The sequence below is a fragment of the Coenobita brevimanus genome, chromosome 65, assembly GCF_032717465.1.
Source record: "Coenobita brevimanus isolate Jiangsu-jjx chromosome 65, ASM3271746v2, whole genome shotgun sequence".
Classification (NCBI taxonomy): Eukaryota; Metazoa; Arthropoda; class Malacostraca; order Decapoda; family Coenobitidae; genus Coenobita; species Coenobita brevimanus.
Genome location: NC_137018.1, coordinates 46,551,419 through 46,568,822, shown reverse-complemented (window position 1 = coordinate 46,568,822; position 17,404 = coordinate 46,551,419). Strand labels below are relative to the sequence as shown.

At 43.1% G+C, this 17,404-nt stretch overlaps 1 protein-coding gene across 1 annotated transcript in view; it reads left to right on the top strand.

The window, feature by feature from the left end:
- LOC145405001 (uncharacterized) overlaps positions 1–17,404 on the top strand; it is a 91,369-nt gene that overhangs the window by 40,395 nt on the left and 33,570 nt on the right. Inside the window, exons 11-14 of the mRNA XM_080276502.1 lie at positions 6,482–6,562; positions 11,572–11,800; positions 13,798–15,635; positions 15,684–15,863. Of these exons, the coding sequence (XP_080132628.1) occupies positions 6,482–6,562; positions 11,572–11,800; positions 13,798–15,635; positions 15,684–15,863 (2,328 nt within the window). The remainder of the gene's footprint in view (positions 1–6,481; positions 6,563–11,571; positions 11,801–13,797; positions 15,636–15,683; positions 15,864–17,404) is intronic.

Below are 17,404 nucleotides of genomic sequence, written 5' to 3'. Positions count from 1 at the left end.
TGTCACTCTGCTTTCCACTTCTTTTGTACATTTTCCTCTCTTTTCTATCACAGTACCCAGGTATTTGAACTCTCTCATCAATTCCAGTCTCTCTCCATTCACTGTAACATCACACTGGGAGTCATCTTCTCTCTCAGTAACCATCACATTACTCTTTCCTACATTTACTCTTCAGGCATGACACTCACAGACAACAGCAAACCTCTGCCCTAGTCTACCACAATCTTGTCTGGTATTTGCAAGTAGCACTGCATAATCAGCATGCAACAAATTTGAGATATTCCATCCAGCACCGTTTGTTACCAACGCCATCCCCCTCTCCATTGCTCGTGTTTTTACTTCTCTCATAACCCTATCCACATATATATATATATATATATTGAACAACTATGGGGACATCACACAACCTTGTCACATCCCCACATCAATTGTAAACCATTCACTTTAATGCCCATTTACCCTTACATATGCCTCACTACAATCATAAAAACTCTTGACAGCACCTAGCAGCATATCAACTATGCCGTACATCAAATACTATAATATATATTTATAAAAACACTGTAATGTACACTGATAAATTTGTCTTTTATTTACCTTATTGTCATGAACATAGCTGAAGTGGTCAGGCTGTCTGGACTGCTTCTGGTTTTATCGGACTTTTTCCAATATATAAGAATGCAGTCTGATAGCTCCTCAGTTCCGATAAAAGCAAATTCCGGTCAGTTGAAGTCCGTTATATCAAGGTTTTACTGTAATTGGCACTGAACAGGAAAAATTATAATGAAAACTTATGGTAATGCAGATCCAGAACCTATGGGATTCATCTTAATTGGTCCCAGGCACCCAAGTTCCAACACCAATTATCCTAATTACCCTCGAAATACATACATAATGTGATGGTAAGTACTAGAGACACACATAGGCATGGTCAGAGTAATAGAAAATGATGAAAAAGGCACAGTATGGAAGAATACTTAATCTGTTACTGGGTACATTTACCTTGGAGAGTCTTGAGGTGGGCTTCAGGTAAGGGGCTTTGAGGCTAGGGGATGGACAGTTAATGGTCCCAACCTCCTAGGATTAACTCCTCTTCTAGAGCCTCATCTTATGCAAGTTGGGTGAGTACATATATTTGTGCACTTTGGTGGGCCACGTCATGGGCTTGGCCCAGCTCGGGTGCACAATAACAAGATTTGGGCCTGAAGAATATGCTATAACAGTGGGAGTGCAGATATTAAGCTGGCCGTGATAATGAAGTATGCTGTAACCAAGGGATTACAGTATAGCACTCAAAGATTCCTCTATCTGTGTTTTATTTGATGTATGCCTCTATCAGAAAGGCCTAGACATCATACAAGAGAATGTCATTGTGCAGTTTGCAAAATAAATTGCAGGGGAAAGGGTACTTTGAGATCCTGCCAAGTGCATGAGAATATGATCGCATGTCAACATAACTGATATTACAACTACTGACACTTTGTCATCAGAGGTTATGTTTTGTTTACAGAATCCCATCTTTGCCAGTAGAAGTGCTTTTTATTTTAAACTGTCTAATTGTTAAGTTGCTGATGGCTTAGCATTTAAATTCACCTAAAGTTGTGCGTAATTCACTATAAAGCTATTGTGAAGTGAGATTTTATTTTTCGTATAGCTCAATAGAAATGAGTCAGAAGCCAATATCTCACCTAGAGTTATTTTACTTAAGAACTGCATTATTGTAATCCCTTTAGTATTTTATTTAATGCTATTACCAGTACTTTAACCCCTAAAGACCTATGTCTGCTGAACAACAGGTTTGGGAAATGTAGCATAAAGTCCTATGTCTGTCAATGGTACAGAGCCTACCAAAAACTGGCGGTAGGTAGCACTGCCTCTTTTATGAAGTATATGAAACCAAGCCAGTGGGAACTACAGTATCTGGTGGGGTATGGCCGGATTGAGCCTCTAGAGGAGGTGGGTCACCCCCCCCCCTGCCATCTCCACCTACCTCTGCCCCACTGGGCCCTCTCCTCATTATGATCTTCCAACCACCCATACCCCCAGATACCCTCAGGATACCATAGCTGCTGTGCATAGCAAGCATACTTCGTTCCATGCGTCACTCCTTCTCACCCCCAACATCTCTTTTCTTCCCTCCATCCACCTTCACACTCCCTCCATTTTCATTCTTTCTTTTTGTTTCCAGGCACATGGAGTTTTCCCTTGCTACACACCACCATAAACTTTATTTTCCTTTCATGATCATTATTTCACCTAGTTTTATACATAGGAATATACTGTATATTGTTTACAGTCATGTTTGTATGGTTATTAGCCATTGTCAGGCAGATTCAAGGGTAGACTTTTTTTTTTACTGTTGATGGTCGCTAGTACGGTAACCATTGGGCATGTGAGCATGGGATATACACTTTCAGGTATGTAAATTCAAGCTCTTGAAATCTGTAAGAAAAAAATTACAATCCGAGAAAGTTGACAAATTGGACCCTAATTGCAGATCTGGGGATAGGTCGTCTGAGAAATTTGTGGTCTTTAGGGGTTAATTAAGCTTAGATGAGATGTCTGTTAGTGAAGGAGTTACAAACAAAGTATTGCACATTAAACCCTGTGCCATGAGATGTCACCCATTAGCAAAATAAATCATCTATCTATCTATTGCCAGATGCCTCAATCCCGTTTGGGGTGGCCACAAACAAATCGCCTCCAAGTCGCCCTGTCCCCCGCCATTTCACTGCCCTGCTCCCAACTCACACCCCCCTCTCTCATATACCTCTCCACCCCATCCCTCCATCTCATCCTCGGCCTCCCCCTCCCTCTTCCCCCCTCCACCTCACTCACATACACTCTCTTCATCAGTCTTTCACCCTCCATTCTCTCCACATGGCCAAACCACCTCAGTGTGTTCCTCATAACACTTCCTATCACATCCACATCCACACCACAACGCTCCTTTATATCCTCATTCGTCAGCCTGTCTCTTCATGTGACTCCACAGGCTCCTCTTAAATAACTCATTTCCACTGCTCTCACTCTTGACTTGTGTCCTTCCAACAACGTCCAAGCTTCACTTCCATACGTTAGAGTTGGTATCACAATACTGTCATGTAGTAACTTTTTCACTTCCATGCTCACTTCCCTGTTTCTTATCACTGCTTTCAAGGAACCAGCAACCTTTCTTCCCTGCTGTACCCTTTCAAGCACTTCACCCTCCAAACCTCCATCCTTACTCATCACACTACCCAAGTACTTAAACGTACTCATATTTTCCAAATCCTCACCATCCAACCTCGCTGTACATTCACTGACTTCTCCCCTCTCAAAGACCATCACTTTACTCTTCCCTACATTCACCTTTAGCTTCCATTTATTGCACACTGTCCCAAACTCATCCACCAAGCCTTGCAGCTCCCCTTCGTCTTCACTCAACAACACAGTATCATCTGCAAACAACAGTACAGGAAGTTTCCAAACACTATCCTCTCTCACCAGGGCCACTCCAACATCCACTACCCTACCTTGTACCTCTTTTATTACCCCATCCATGTACAGATTGAACAACCATGGAGACATGACACATCCCTGTTTCAACCCAACTTTCAAAGAGAAAAATTCACTTAGTTCACCATCCACACGCACTGCAGCCTTCGCACCATCATTCATACTCTTCACAGCATTCAACAACTTCCCATCTACTCCATATATTCTTAACACTTTCCACAATCCTTGTCTATCCACCCTGTCATATGCTTTCTCCAAATCCATGAAAGCCGCATACAACTTCTTTCCCTTCTCTAGAAACTTTTCCACTAAAGATCTAAGAATGAATATCTGATCTACACAACCTCTTCCCTTCCTAAAGCCTCCCTGTTCTTCTCCAACTAATTTCTCTGTTCTTTCTCTAACTCTGTCAATAAGTATCCTACCATACACTTTTCCTATTATACTAAGAAGACAAATGCCCCTATGATTACCACACACTTCTTTTTCCCCTTTTCCTTTGTACAAGGGAATAATTATAGCCGACCTCCAGTTATAATTATAATTATAATTATATGACCTCCAATCATATTTTATTTTATTTTTTTAAATGCAAGGAAGAAGGAACCAAAGGCCAGGAGCCTACAAATTGTTGTCTCCAAGAAAAAACAAAAACAAGTTAACAGAGAGCCAATTTCAAGGAGCAGGATTTAATTAAAGGAGGGGTTCAAGTTGTCTTGCTACCATACCCCTCTGATATTGTAAAGAGTAACAGTTTGTATCATTGTAATGTATGTTACTTATTTTGGTTCATTGTAACGAACAGTAAATGTTAATTAGTACTTGAATCATGTTAACTAAGTACAGTACTATACTATGACATGATCATGTCAGAAATCTTGTTCTTTAGAGGTTACAAGGTTCCCCAGCACCCATTTATTTCTGCGTAGTGATTGTTAATATTTTCTTGTATGACATTTGTTTATTTACTTATTTTTTATTTTTTATTTGTTTATCTCTTTATTTATTAATATTTTTTAAATATAATCTATCTGTCTATTGCCAGATACCTCAATCCCTTGGGGTGGCCACAAACAAATCGCCTCCACGTCGTCCTGTCCCCCGCCATTTCACTGCCCTGCTCCCAACTTACACCCCCCTCTCTCATATACCTCTCCACCCCATCCCTCCATCTCATTCTCGGCCTCCCCCTCCCTCTTCCCCCCTCCACCTCACTCATATACACTCTCTTTGTCAGTCTTTCACCCTCCATCCTCTCCACATGGCCAAACCACCTCAATGTGTTCCTCATAACACTTCCTATCCACATCCACACCACAACGCTCCTTTATATCCTCATTCGTCAGCCTGTCTCTCCATGTGACTCCACAGGCTCCTCTTAAATAACTCATTTCCACTGCTCTCACTCTTGACTTGTGTCCTTCCAACAATGTCCAAGCTTCACTTCCATACGTTAGAGTTGGTATCACAATACCGTCGTGTAATAACTTTTTCACTTCCATGCTCACTTCCCTGTTTCTTATCACTGCTTTCAAAGAACCAGCAACCTTTTTTCCCTGCTGTACCCTTTCAAGCACTTCACCCTCCAAACCTCCATCCTTACTCATCACACTACCCAAGTACTTAAACGTACTTACATTTTCCAAATCCTCACCATCCAACCTCGCTGTACATTCACTGACTTCACCTCTCTCAAAGACCATTACTTTACTCTTCCCTACATTCACCTTTAGATTCCATTTATTGCACACTCTCTCAAACTCATCCACCAAGCCTTGCAGCTCCCCTTCGTCTTCACTCAACAACACAGTATCATCTGCAAACAACAGTACAGGGAGTTTTCAAACACTATCCTCTCTCACCAGGGCCACTCCAACATCCACTACCCTACCTTGTACCTCTTTTATTACCCCATCCATGAACAGATTGAACAACCATGGAGACATGACACATCCCTGTTTCAACCCAACCTCCAAAGAGAAAAATTCACTTAGTTCACCATCCACACGCACTGCAGCCTTCGCACCATCATACCTACTCTTCACAGCATTCAACAACTTTCTATCTACTCCATATATTCTTAATACTTTCCACAATCCTTGTGTATCCACCCTTTCATATGCTTTCTCCAAATCCATGAAAGCCGCATACAACTTCTTTCCCTTCTCTAGAAACTTTTCCACTAAAGATCTAAGAATGAATATCTGATCTACACAACCTCTTCCCTTCCTAAAGCCTCCCTGTTCTTCTCCAACTAATTCCTCTGTTCTTTCTCTAACTCTGTCAATAAGTATCCTACCATACACTTTTCCTATTATACTGTACTAAGAAGACAAATGCCCCTATGATTGCCACACACTTCTTTTTCCTCTTTTCCTTTGTATAAGGGAATAATTATACCTGACTTCCAATCCTCCGGGACTCTACCTTCCTCCCAGGCCAATCTGCACATCTTCCACATCCATTCTACAACTATCTCTCCCCCATGCTTCAGCATTTCACCACTACACTTGCAAATATTTGTGTGCTACACCATGTTTAGGAATAACATGATAAGGAAGAGTCACTAAGGAGCCTTGTGGCCAATAAAAATTCAGTCCTTTATGGTCGGTCAAGTACTATACAATTATTTTTTTTTATCTTTTTAGTCATTTGTGTTTCTGTACTGTTTTATAATGTTCTATATCTTTTCCATCATGGGCGACTTCAGTGCTTTCTCTCTTTATTTCTGTCTGTAGTCTTGAATTCTTCTTCCTTTCTATCTGTTTCCTCCATCCACTTTTGTGTCTGTCCCATTCTCCTCATTTTCCCTCTCTTTTCCTCTCCCACCATTAGCTCCCTCTCCTCCTTTGCCCCCTCTTCATCTTCATCTCGCTCTTCGTCTGTCAGAGGCTTCTTTTCCCTCATATCCTCCTTCCTGACATTCACTTTCCCTCCTCCTCCTCCAAATGCTCAGGTAACCTTTCCCTTCCCCAAAATACAGTCTATCCGGGACCAGATGGCCACCAGTTTGTCCCGTCTGAAGGAGCTGGAGGAGGAAGTTAAGACAATCCCCAAGTTACAGGTGAGGTTTGTACAATCTGTTGTCCACTGCAGTATCACTTGACTACCACTTATTTCGTCACTGGCAGCTTTGTTGGTGACCATAAAACAGTATTTATGTATGTGTGAGGTCTGTCCAAAAGAAAAACCAAATTTTTAAATAGTTCACCAATGAGCCAGCATAGCGTAATCACGATGGAAACGCTGTGTAGTGGTTACTTTGAGCTTTAGTCTAACACTAGCCACATCACACCACGTCACTTAGTCAACAAGCTACATGTGCTTGAGTGAACCTGTGTTTAGTGCACTTGGCAGTTTGTTGCAATTTGAACTATGAAAAATCATGAAGAGCAATGTGTTTGCATTAAATTTTGTTTCAAATTCAGGAAAACTTTTACATGGGTGCACAACTACATGTCAAAACAAGAAGGCAGTCATCTTAGTGGGTTGAAACATGTCACCAGGACCAAAAAAAAGCACATCATAGTCACTCAAATGTGAAGGTGATGTTGATTGTCCCATTTTATTGGAAGGGTGGTGCTCATCATGAGTTTGTTTCACATGAACAGACAGTTAATAAAGAGTTTTATGTGGACATCCTGAAGTGTTTGAGGGAGGCAGTGCAAAGCAAGAGGCCTGAGGCATGGATAAACAAAACCTGGATTCTGCACCATGACAATGCACCTGCTTATGTGTCACTCCTCATCCGTGACTTTTTGGCAAAGCACAAGACGACTATTGTCCTCCAGCTGTTCCGGATTTGGCCCCTGTAGAAATCCACCTTGAAAGGCTGCTGATTTACAAGGAAATTCGCTTTGAGAACAGCACACCATACCTGAAAATGCATTCCAGGATGCATTCCAGAGCTGGAAAAAACATTGGGAACATCATACGAACAGTGGAGGGGAGTATTTTGAAGGAGACAATTCCAATTCATTTGTAAATAAAGCAATAAATTTTATCGTTGGAAAGTTTGTTTCTTTTTGGGCAGACCTCGTATGTATGTGCAGTTTGTATACAATTTACAGTTGCCTTGCACACTCCTGGCATGGTTAGACAGCTCTCCTATACATTTTCAGGTCATTTATACTGATCCAGGAGGTCAACTGACATATAGACCTGGCAACTGTATAGTCAACACATTGGTAGCACTAACTTATAACTGTCAGATTTTATTCAGCATAGGAAAGATTTCCAAAACCTCAGGGGTTATTAACAGTAATATGTATGAAAAGTAGGCTTACTGTGTAGATTCTGATGATGATGATGAATGGATTCGTATCACAGTCAGTATGAGAAACTGTTACTCATATGTATTGGTGTAGTCCTGAGTCTCATCTAGTGCTAGATCACATTACTGATGCATGTTTTGTGTATCATTTGTCTAATCATAAGTGAAAAACAGCAGTATTGAAAAATATGTCATGTGCGAGATCTGTTGCAATTCTATATTATTAAATTTTTCTTGTGTCATGCTTGGATGTCAATTCATGTGAGAGGCAGCGTTATTAAAAACATCGTATGTCAGATCTATGGCAAGACCACATTAGTGCAGTTCATTGTTTTCATGTGTCAGAAGCATCTCAAAGATATGAAGGAGCATATGGGGGATGTGCATATGGTACAATAAATGTGGAAGGGGAAAGAATACTCGAGTTTGGGGAGGCAACGAACATGATTGTGTGCAACACACATTTTAGGAAAAGAAAGGGTAGGTTGATTACATACAAGTCCAGGGGAAATGGCAGTCAGATAGATTATTTTCTGGTCAGGAGGGCTGATAGGATGTTAGTGGGGGATGTTAAAGTTATAGGAAGCGAGGAGTGTGTGCAGCAGCACAAATTATTGATATGTGACATGGTGCTTAAAAACGAATGATGATAAAGAGGCCTTATGTACTTAGGAGGAAAATATGGATGCTGGAAAACCAAGGAATATGGGATGCCATCTATAGTGAGAAGAGAAGAGTGGTGGCTGAACAGGAAGCCATTGAAAGAGGCTTTAATGAACAGTATAGAGCCCTCAAGAACAACCTCTTGAGAATTACTGATGCAGTATGCAGTTGGACAAGAGGCCCACCAAGACATAAAGTAACTTGGTGGTGGGATGAGGGTGTAGAAGCTGCAGTTAAGGAGAAAAGAAGGCATTTCAGGGAATGGAAGAAGGGTGGTAACAAGGGGGAATTGTTGGCTGACAAGTGTAGGGCTAGAAGAGGGGTATACAGGGCGAAGTCTGAGTCACAGAGACTTTTACCTGATAGCCTAAATTGTGTGGAAAGGAAAAATATGATATTTAAGATGGCAAAATCAGGTGAAGAGGGATAATCGGGATATTACAGGTGAGAAGCGTGTGAAGAATGATGACGGAAGGGTATTGGTGAACAGTGGGGATATTAAAGATGCATGGAGAGAGCATTATAGCCGGTTGTTGAGTGAGGAGTTTGAGTGAGGCAGGGAAGGTTTGGAGCCAGCAGATCCAGTGTTTGGCCCATGGCCTTTGATTGATGCTACTACTGTGAATGAGGCAATAGGCAGGATGCAGGTGGGGAAGGCCACAGGTGTGTCTGGGTTGACTGCAGAAATGTTGAAGGCCTCAGGAGATATAGGAGTTAGGTTATTCTCTGGTCTGATAAATATGACTATATATGAGTGTGTTGTCCCAGATGATTGGCTGAAGAGTGTAATTGTAAATGTGTACAAGGGGAAGGGTGATACCCTGGCAAGAGGAAATTATAGAGGTATAAAGCTTTTAGATCAGATAATGATTGTAATGGAGTGAGTTTTAGAAGGTATGATTAGAGAAGGAGTGAATATTGATGAGATGCAGTTTGAGTTTATGCCAAGGAAGGGGGACCATTAATGCCATATTCATTGTTTTACAGCTTCAGAAAAAGTATATAGGAAAGAAAAGGGAACTGTACTTTGTTTTTGTTGATTTGGAGAAGGCCTTTGACAGAGTCTCAAGAGAGGTGGTAAAGTGGGCAATGAGAAAGCTTGGGATGGAGGAGTGGTGGGTTAGGGCGGTTATGGCCATGTATGTGAGTGCTAGCACCCAGGTGAGAGCGAATGGAGATTTGGGTGATGAGTTTTCCGTGAATGGTGGTATGCATCAGGGGTCAGTTTTGAGTCCCTTGTTGTTTATCATGGTACTTGAAGCCCTCTCACATGGCTTTAGAAATGGACTCCTGTGGGAGATGTTGTAGCTGATGATTTGGTTTTGATTGCAGAGAATGAAAGGGAGGTGGAGGAAAGATTTAGGAAGTGGAGAGATGGTATGCGGCATAAGGGCTTAAGGGTAAATGCAGATAAAACAAAAGTGATGATATCTAGGGTTCATGGCAATACTGTCAAAGAAGAGGGAGAATGGCTATGTACAATTGCCACAAGGGCGTGAGAAGTAATTCCATCTTCTACAGTGTTTGTGATAAGTGGGTGCATAAGAGATGTAGTGGTATTACTGGTAGACTGCAAGATAATGCTGATTTTATGTGTGCAGCGTGTTGGGGAGAGCATTTGGAGATTGTCAGGTGTGAAAGGATTGAACTTGCTGGTGAATCTCTTGAGTGTGTGGAAGAGTTTTGTTACTTGGGAGACATGTTATGTGCTGGAGGTGGGGCTGGAGCTAGCTCTGTGGCTAGAGTGAGAAGTGGTTGGAAGATGTTCAGGGAGCTGTTGCCTCTCCTGACATTGAGAGGACTCTCCCTACGTGTTAAGGGGTCTTTGTATGCAGCATGTGTTAGAAGTGTAATACTGTATGGTCATGAGTCCTGGGCAGTAAAGGAAGAGGATATTTGCAGGCTCAAATGTATAGAAATGACAGTGACTAGGTGGATGTGCAGTGTGTCCCTGCGTGCAAGGCGAATGGGGGCTGGGTTTACGATGGAAGAGTTGAGAGGTAGGATGGGACTGGAGTGTATTAGTATTGTGATGAGGAGAGGTAGATTGAGGTGGTTTGGGCATGTGGAGAGGATGGAGGATGATAATTGGGTGCAGAAAATGAGAAGCATTAATATTGGGGGTGGGGTTGAGAGGGGATGACTGAAAAAGACGTGGGACGAGGTCATTAAGTGCGACCTCAGGGTTAAGGGACTGAACAGGGAGGCTGCCATAGTTCGAACAGTATGGAGAGCCGCCATTATGTGACCAAGGTTGACGCACACAAGCATGTTGGAGCCTTCAAAAACGAAACAAAGAACCCTTCTGAAAAGCAGAGATGTTAATGTATATGTTATTTTCTGAATTTAATGCCTGCACATATTACTAAAGTGTGTCATGTGTGTGTCAGATAGATCTGGTATGATAGACACTATTTTTTTTTTTTTTTTTTCCATATTTTTGTGTCTGACTCTGGGCATAGGCTTCATAGCCCATTCCTAAGTCCCAGTAGTCCTATGTACCATACATCTCCACTTATCACCACCTCGGCGCTAGCACCCACCATCTGTATTGAGTAAGTACATGCTAGGGCTGTCTCATACAGAACTGGTTTATTGGTATTAGTAAGAGTATTTTTATGACATGTTGGCAGGCGTTCTGGCAGATCAGTAAAGTCTGCATTCAGTGAAATTCGAATCTTTAAACTGTTCTCTGCCCCAGCAGGGATTTGAACCTGGGTCCATTAGGATTTGGCCACTAATTACAGTATGTGTTTCAGATAAATCTAGTGTAATAGAGACTGCTGTAATGTACATGTATTGTGTTTATGTCTGATAGATCCAGTATGACAGACAGTGCTGAAAAGTGTGTGTGTGTGTGTGTGTGTGTGTGTGCGCGCACGCGTGCATGTGTGTGTGCATGTCAGCGCGCATGTTAGATCCAGAATGGTATACTTTCCTGAAGTTTGCCATATGTTTCAAACAAATCCAGCATGAAAAATGCTGCAGAAATTTGTCATGTGTGTTGGACAATCATAATGAGACTACTGAAGTATCATGTGTGTCAGATAAATCCAGTTCAAGAAACTATTGAAATATGTCAAGTTAGTCAGATGGACTCTGTATGAGAAATGCTACTGAAATATGTTGTGTGTCAGATCAAGGTGAACGTACTGATGGAGGAAAAGCGCCTGTTGTTGGGCCAGATCCGAGCATTACGTCGAGGTGAAGATCCCCCTCCCCCACTCCTCCTTCCTCCCACCCTTGACCCTGACCTGTCCGAGGAGGAGCTGGAAGGGCGGTTGGCCTCCCTTCGCTCAGCTGCTCTCTCTGCTGCCCACTCAGCTGCCAACAACAGCCGCCAGTACCGCCATCGCAGCCAGTCACGTAAGTTATGGTGTCAGAGGGGATACAGCTAGTCCTTACTAAAAGTCTTGGATGAGTTGCAGTAAGTTACTTTGCATGGAACAATTTTAAATGAATTAGGCATCTAGTTCATGATCAAGGAGCAAAAAGCACACATGAAAAAGCAATTTCTTACTTTAAAGAAACTACAGTGAATTATAAGCAGATTTAAGTGAAGAATAGACATCAATTTATCAACAGCATGAAACTACTGTAAATGAGATTTGACTGGAGTGCTCTGAGTTAGATACTGTTCATATACAAGAACAAGAACAGCACTGAATACTTTATGTGGGCTTAGGAGGCTTCCCAGCACCTTCTTTTTACCATATTAGGGTTATACTGTATTTACATGTGGCATATTCATACAGCATTTTCTTCTGTTATATATATGTATATAAACTTAATAAAAAGATGTAAAAATGTACAGTGGAAGAGAATACTGAAGAGTTGTTAGAGATCTTCCTGAGCCTGTAGAAATATGTCTGTCATGTTTGTGTGTGTGTGTGTGTGTGTGTGTGTGTGTGTGTGTGTGTGTGTGTGTGTGTGTGTGTGTGCGCATGCACATGCGTGCTTGCGTGTGTGTGTTATACATTTTCAGTAATGTATGGAACAGTCTCTCAATATAAATGTTATGTCAGTAATTACCAATACTTAATTTACTGTATATGACTTTTTTTTTTTTTTTTTTTTAAGCAACACCACTGACACCTGTCTGTATATTTTCCTTATTTGGTTTTTGCCTCCAGTCTTACTAACTTGTTAATATCAGTGTACTGTACTGTACAGTATAATGGTTGGTAAAGATTTTTAAGGTTTGAATGATGAGTGAATGGATATGTGGCCCATCTGAGTACTATGTTGAAAGTTCTACTGTGATACCATTTTCTGTCTGTAGATCTCACCCTTCCCATTTATTAGTGCAGAATGGAATTATGATAATAATGAAATAGGGTTTTGATAATGATGATATTGATAATGATGGCAGTGATGATGATGATAATGATGGTGATGAAAGTAATAATGAAGATCCATCCATCCATCCATTGCCAGACGCCATGTATCCCAAATGGGGTGGCCAAGGGCTTAGAGTTAATTGTTTTACAGGGAGGGACACTAATCCTCCACCAACCCCACTTGACACGTAGGGATGCCAACAGCATCTGGTGTTCCCAGGCGGTCACCCATCCAAGTACTAACCAGACCCAACGTTGCTTAATGATGATCTATAATTTTTCCTCAGCCAAATAATTTATTCAGGCAGTTTTTGCAGTGGAAATGCATACTTTATGACTATGAGTTACCTTATACCTCCTTTATATTTTGTTTGCCATAATGTGACATCAGATGGTTTTACTGTCATATACTAGAGAAACCTAGACAGAAAAAAATGTGAAAACTCACTGTGTTCCTGCACAATAAAGACGATTTTATTCAGCTCATAAAAAATGCACCATAGGAAAAAGAATAATAACACAACACAGTGAAAACATTACTAACACAGCACTAGGCATTTGAAGTTAGTCATCATTTTTTGTGAGTTAAAAGTGATAGTAGTTGTGTTGTATTGGGTTTTGTTTGTGTACTTGTGTTATATATCTACCTGTGTTGTATTGTGTGCCAGTGTAGTGTTGTATGGTTTGCCTGTGTAGTGTTGTACCATGTGCCTGTGTAGTGTTGTACTGTCTGCCTGTGTAGTGTTGTATTGTCTGCCTGTGTAGTGTTTTACTATGTTCCTGTGTAGTGTTGTATTGTCTTCCTGTGTAGTGTTGTACTGTGTGCCAGTGTAGTGTTGTATTCTGTTCCTGTGTTATGTTCTGTTGTGTGCCAGTGTTACGTAGTGTTGTGTGGCTGTGTTTTGTTCTGTTGTATACTTGTGTTGTATTGTGTTATGTGCTTGCCTGTGTTGTATTTATGTTGTGTTCCTGTGTTGCCTGACGTGCCATTGTTTTCTGACATGCTTGTGTTGGTGCCGGCAGCACTGCGGGTCAACCTGGAGGAGTTCTGGTCATATCGTCGTGCACGACGTGGGTCTTTGTCTGAAGGATCGGAAACAGAGTCTGGTGCAGAGGATGGCCCCTTGCACATCACTGAGCCCAGCGACCGCCGTTCCAGTCGTCGCCGCAGCTTGGATGACAGTGTCAGTGGCAGTCGTGTGACTTACAGTCTTCCAGCCACACCAGCTGCTCGGAGGCGCAGCCGTGACGCTGCTACCACTTGTCGTGTTGTGATGCGGGATGTTGGGATATCACATGTGGGAGTCAGAACACGATCAGTTGGGGTGACAGCGGGTGAACGTCGGTCAGATGAGGACTGGCTAGGTGGTGGCTGCCAGCAGTGCCGGGACCGCAGTCGGCGCATGATGGCAACCAAATGTGTTGGTACACCACCAGAGCTACAGCCAGAGGACAAGCTGCAGCGGCTCAGTGTGAGCAGTGTGTCCCTGGAGAGTGTGGGTCCAGAGGAGGCCATACTGGAGGATGATGGTAGTCACAAGAGTTCCTTCCTGCGCAAACTGGGCCGTAAGTCTGCCATAATCAGTCGCCTGTCTGAGCCTCAGCTCAGCCCACCACCCCTCACCTTTGACAACTCCACCAACACTGAGCCACCCCGCACACGCCATCAGGGCTGTGCCACCACCATTACAATGGAGGAGGTGGTGACTCACAGACAGGTGTCTAAGAAAGTGGCCCAGGCCAGAGCAGAGTGGGAGGCTGCCAATGCCACAAAGGACCAACTGCGGCAACTGGCCCAAGTCAAGCCCCTCACCCTGGGTGCCAGCACCCAGACCAATGAGACTGCCCCCAGTAAGACTGTTTTCCAGCCATTAGTGCAGAATGTTGGGTGTCAAACCTGCCCCACCACTGCTGATGTTGGTGTTGGGATGTGGCGGCTAACTGACACCTGGTGTGATAAGTGTGCCAGCATTTCAACCCGCTCAGTGGCATGTGGGGCTACCATTCCCACCACCACTGCCACCATCACCCCAACATGCCAAAAATGTACTTCGCTGCGGACTAGAACAGTTGCATCTGGGGACCACCGCCTAGATGACCTACTGTGTCACCGTTGTGCCATTGCCACCACAGGCAGCAGAAGTGTTGGGTGTGGCACTGACCCTCTGCCTGGATGTCAGCGCTGTGCCACCCACAACACCCGCACAGTGGGTGTTGGCACCATCCCACCCCCTATCATTACTGCTGCTACACAGACCCGGCCACCTCCTGCCACCCCTGTAGTCAGAACCACCACCACTGGGGTCCAAACTCGGCCCCCTCCTATCATCACCTCCTCTGTGGCTATCCAGACCCGACCACTGGCCACACCAGCCACCAAGGCAGCCAGCATAGGTGTGCAGACACGAGTGGCAGCCACAGCCACAGCTGGGGTGAACACAGTTCCACTGGGGGTGAGGAAGGAGGACCTGGTGAGTGAAGCTGGCACTGGCACCCCAAGCCCAGCTGGCACCCCTGAGGTGGAGAGACGGCCATTTGGCAGCGCAGGAGTGCGTGTGTGTGACAAGTGCCATGAGGCCATCACATCACTGGCCCAGGACATTGTGGCCACCACTGGCCCACCACCTCCCACCTCCCTGCCCCCACTGCCACCCCACACCTCCCGTATCCCTCGCCTGGTGGTGGAGCCCCGCCTGGTGGATACTGCAACCCCACCCCCAGACCTAGCCCCGCAACCTCCAGTCCATGCCCCGGCCCTCACCACTATCACTGCTGTGGTCCCCACCCGACCTGCTCGGGGAGAGAAGCCCCACAAGCCGGCCACCCCTTCACCACCCACCACTGCCACTGATACCACCAGAGCCATGACGATGACCACCACCAAGCCAGCCACACCTTCCACCACAAAGGCACCACCACCCGCCACCAAGGCCGGCTCAGGCGGGTCCAAAGTGGAGATGGGCAGCTGGTGGCAAAACACCTGTGCCACCACCATCACACCACCACCACCACCTACCACCACTGATCATAAGCCTGACCCTTCATCTGCTACTTCATCCACATCCTCCTCCATCACATCATCACCACAGGTATATTATTATACAGTATATACTGTATTTATATGTATATATATATATATATATATATATATATATATATATATATATATATATATATATATATTTAATGTAGATATAGATATTTATTCCTTTTTGTTCTTTCCTTTTTTTCATCACCAATACTTTTTTCATTTAGTTTTATAATAATGATAGATAGATAGAGAGAGAGATAAATATGTAGATATGGATATTTATTCCTTTTTGTTCTTTCCTTTTTTTCATCACCAATACTTTTGTTATGTAGTTTTATAATAATGATTAAAGTACAGCAGTTGCTGGTTAGCAACACTGGCCTGGGAGGTAGTACCATTAGGGTGATGTATGACAAGAAGCCTGGCAGTTGTCCACACAGTCACCACTCTTCGGCAGGAAACTTAGTCACTAATACACTGTTATTGTCAAATTATTTTATCCAACTTTGGGAAGACCTATCATAGTGAAAGCATGATGATATTTTACAGTATTTTGTTTTTCCCATCACCAAAAAAAAAAAATTAATCTTGGAAAGACCTCTTGTAGTGAAGGTGTTAACAGTTGTGCTGTGTTGATGCTGATCATGTTGTGTTGTTGGTGACTGTTGTGTTGATGCTAATTATGTTGCTGGTGATTATGTTATGTTGTTGATGATTGTATTTTGTTGATGATGATTATTGTTGTGTTGATTGTGATTGTGTTGTGGTGATGATTGGTTAATATTGATGGTAAGTGTGCTGTAATGGTTGCCTCAACTAGCCCTGTGCATCTGTCACAGCTTTATCTTATCTTGGGACTCTTGAACATGCGTCTTAGTCTTTTGATTTCACCAGTGCGAGTCTTTGTTACCTGTCATTTACCATGCCTTAGTGTGCTTGTTCATTTGAATGTACAGTTAATCTTAACTGAATTTGGTGCTGAGTAGTTAAAGAAAGTGTGTGATTAGGGAAAGCGAAGGTGATGTGACTTGGATACTCTCTGAAGTATTATTGGAGCTGCCTGTAAATTGAGAACTATGAGCTCATATCTGTTATGTGACTGATAAGAAACACCATTTAGGGTTGATAATATTACTAACCTGGAGTATAGTATTGGATCTGGTGATGGGTGTTTTGAGTTATAAGTGCAGATTATTATGATTATGTTGGTATTGCCTCTTCCACACTTAATCCCATCTGTCCAAAAGGTCTTCCTAAACTGGATAAAAGTGTGTGAAAGAAGCTGAAGTGTAGTAGAAAAGTTGTAACTGTAAGGAAGGGAATAATGTGACAGTGCTGACATGAAGGTTTATGACAAGATCTAGTATCTTGTAACATTGTTGGCTGTTTAGTTCAGCCTCTGTAAATTTAAATTATGGGGTGTGGCAACAGCAAGGATGATGACAGTGGACTCCTTTCCAGTTTTAATCCCCCCACCATCCCACCACCTGCAGGAGGTGGTGGAGGAAAGGCAGGGCAGGGTGGGGCAGAAGTTTCTCCCTTACTGTCAGATCCAGTGGCCAGTGTCTCCAGCATTACAGCCAAGGTGTTGGCAGCAAA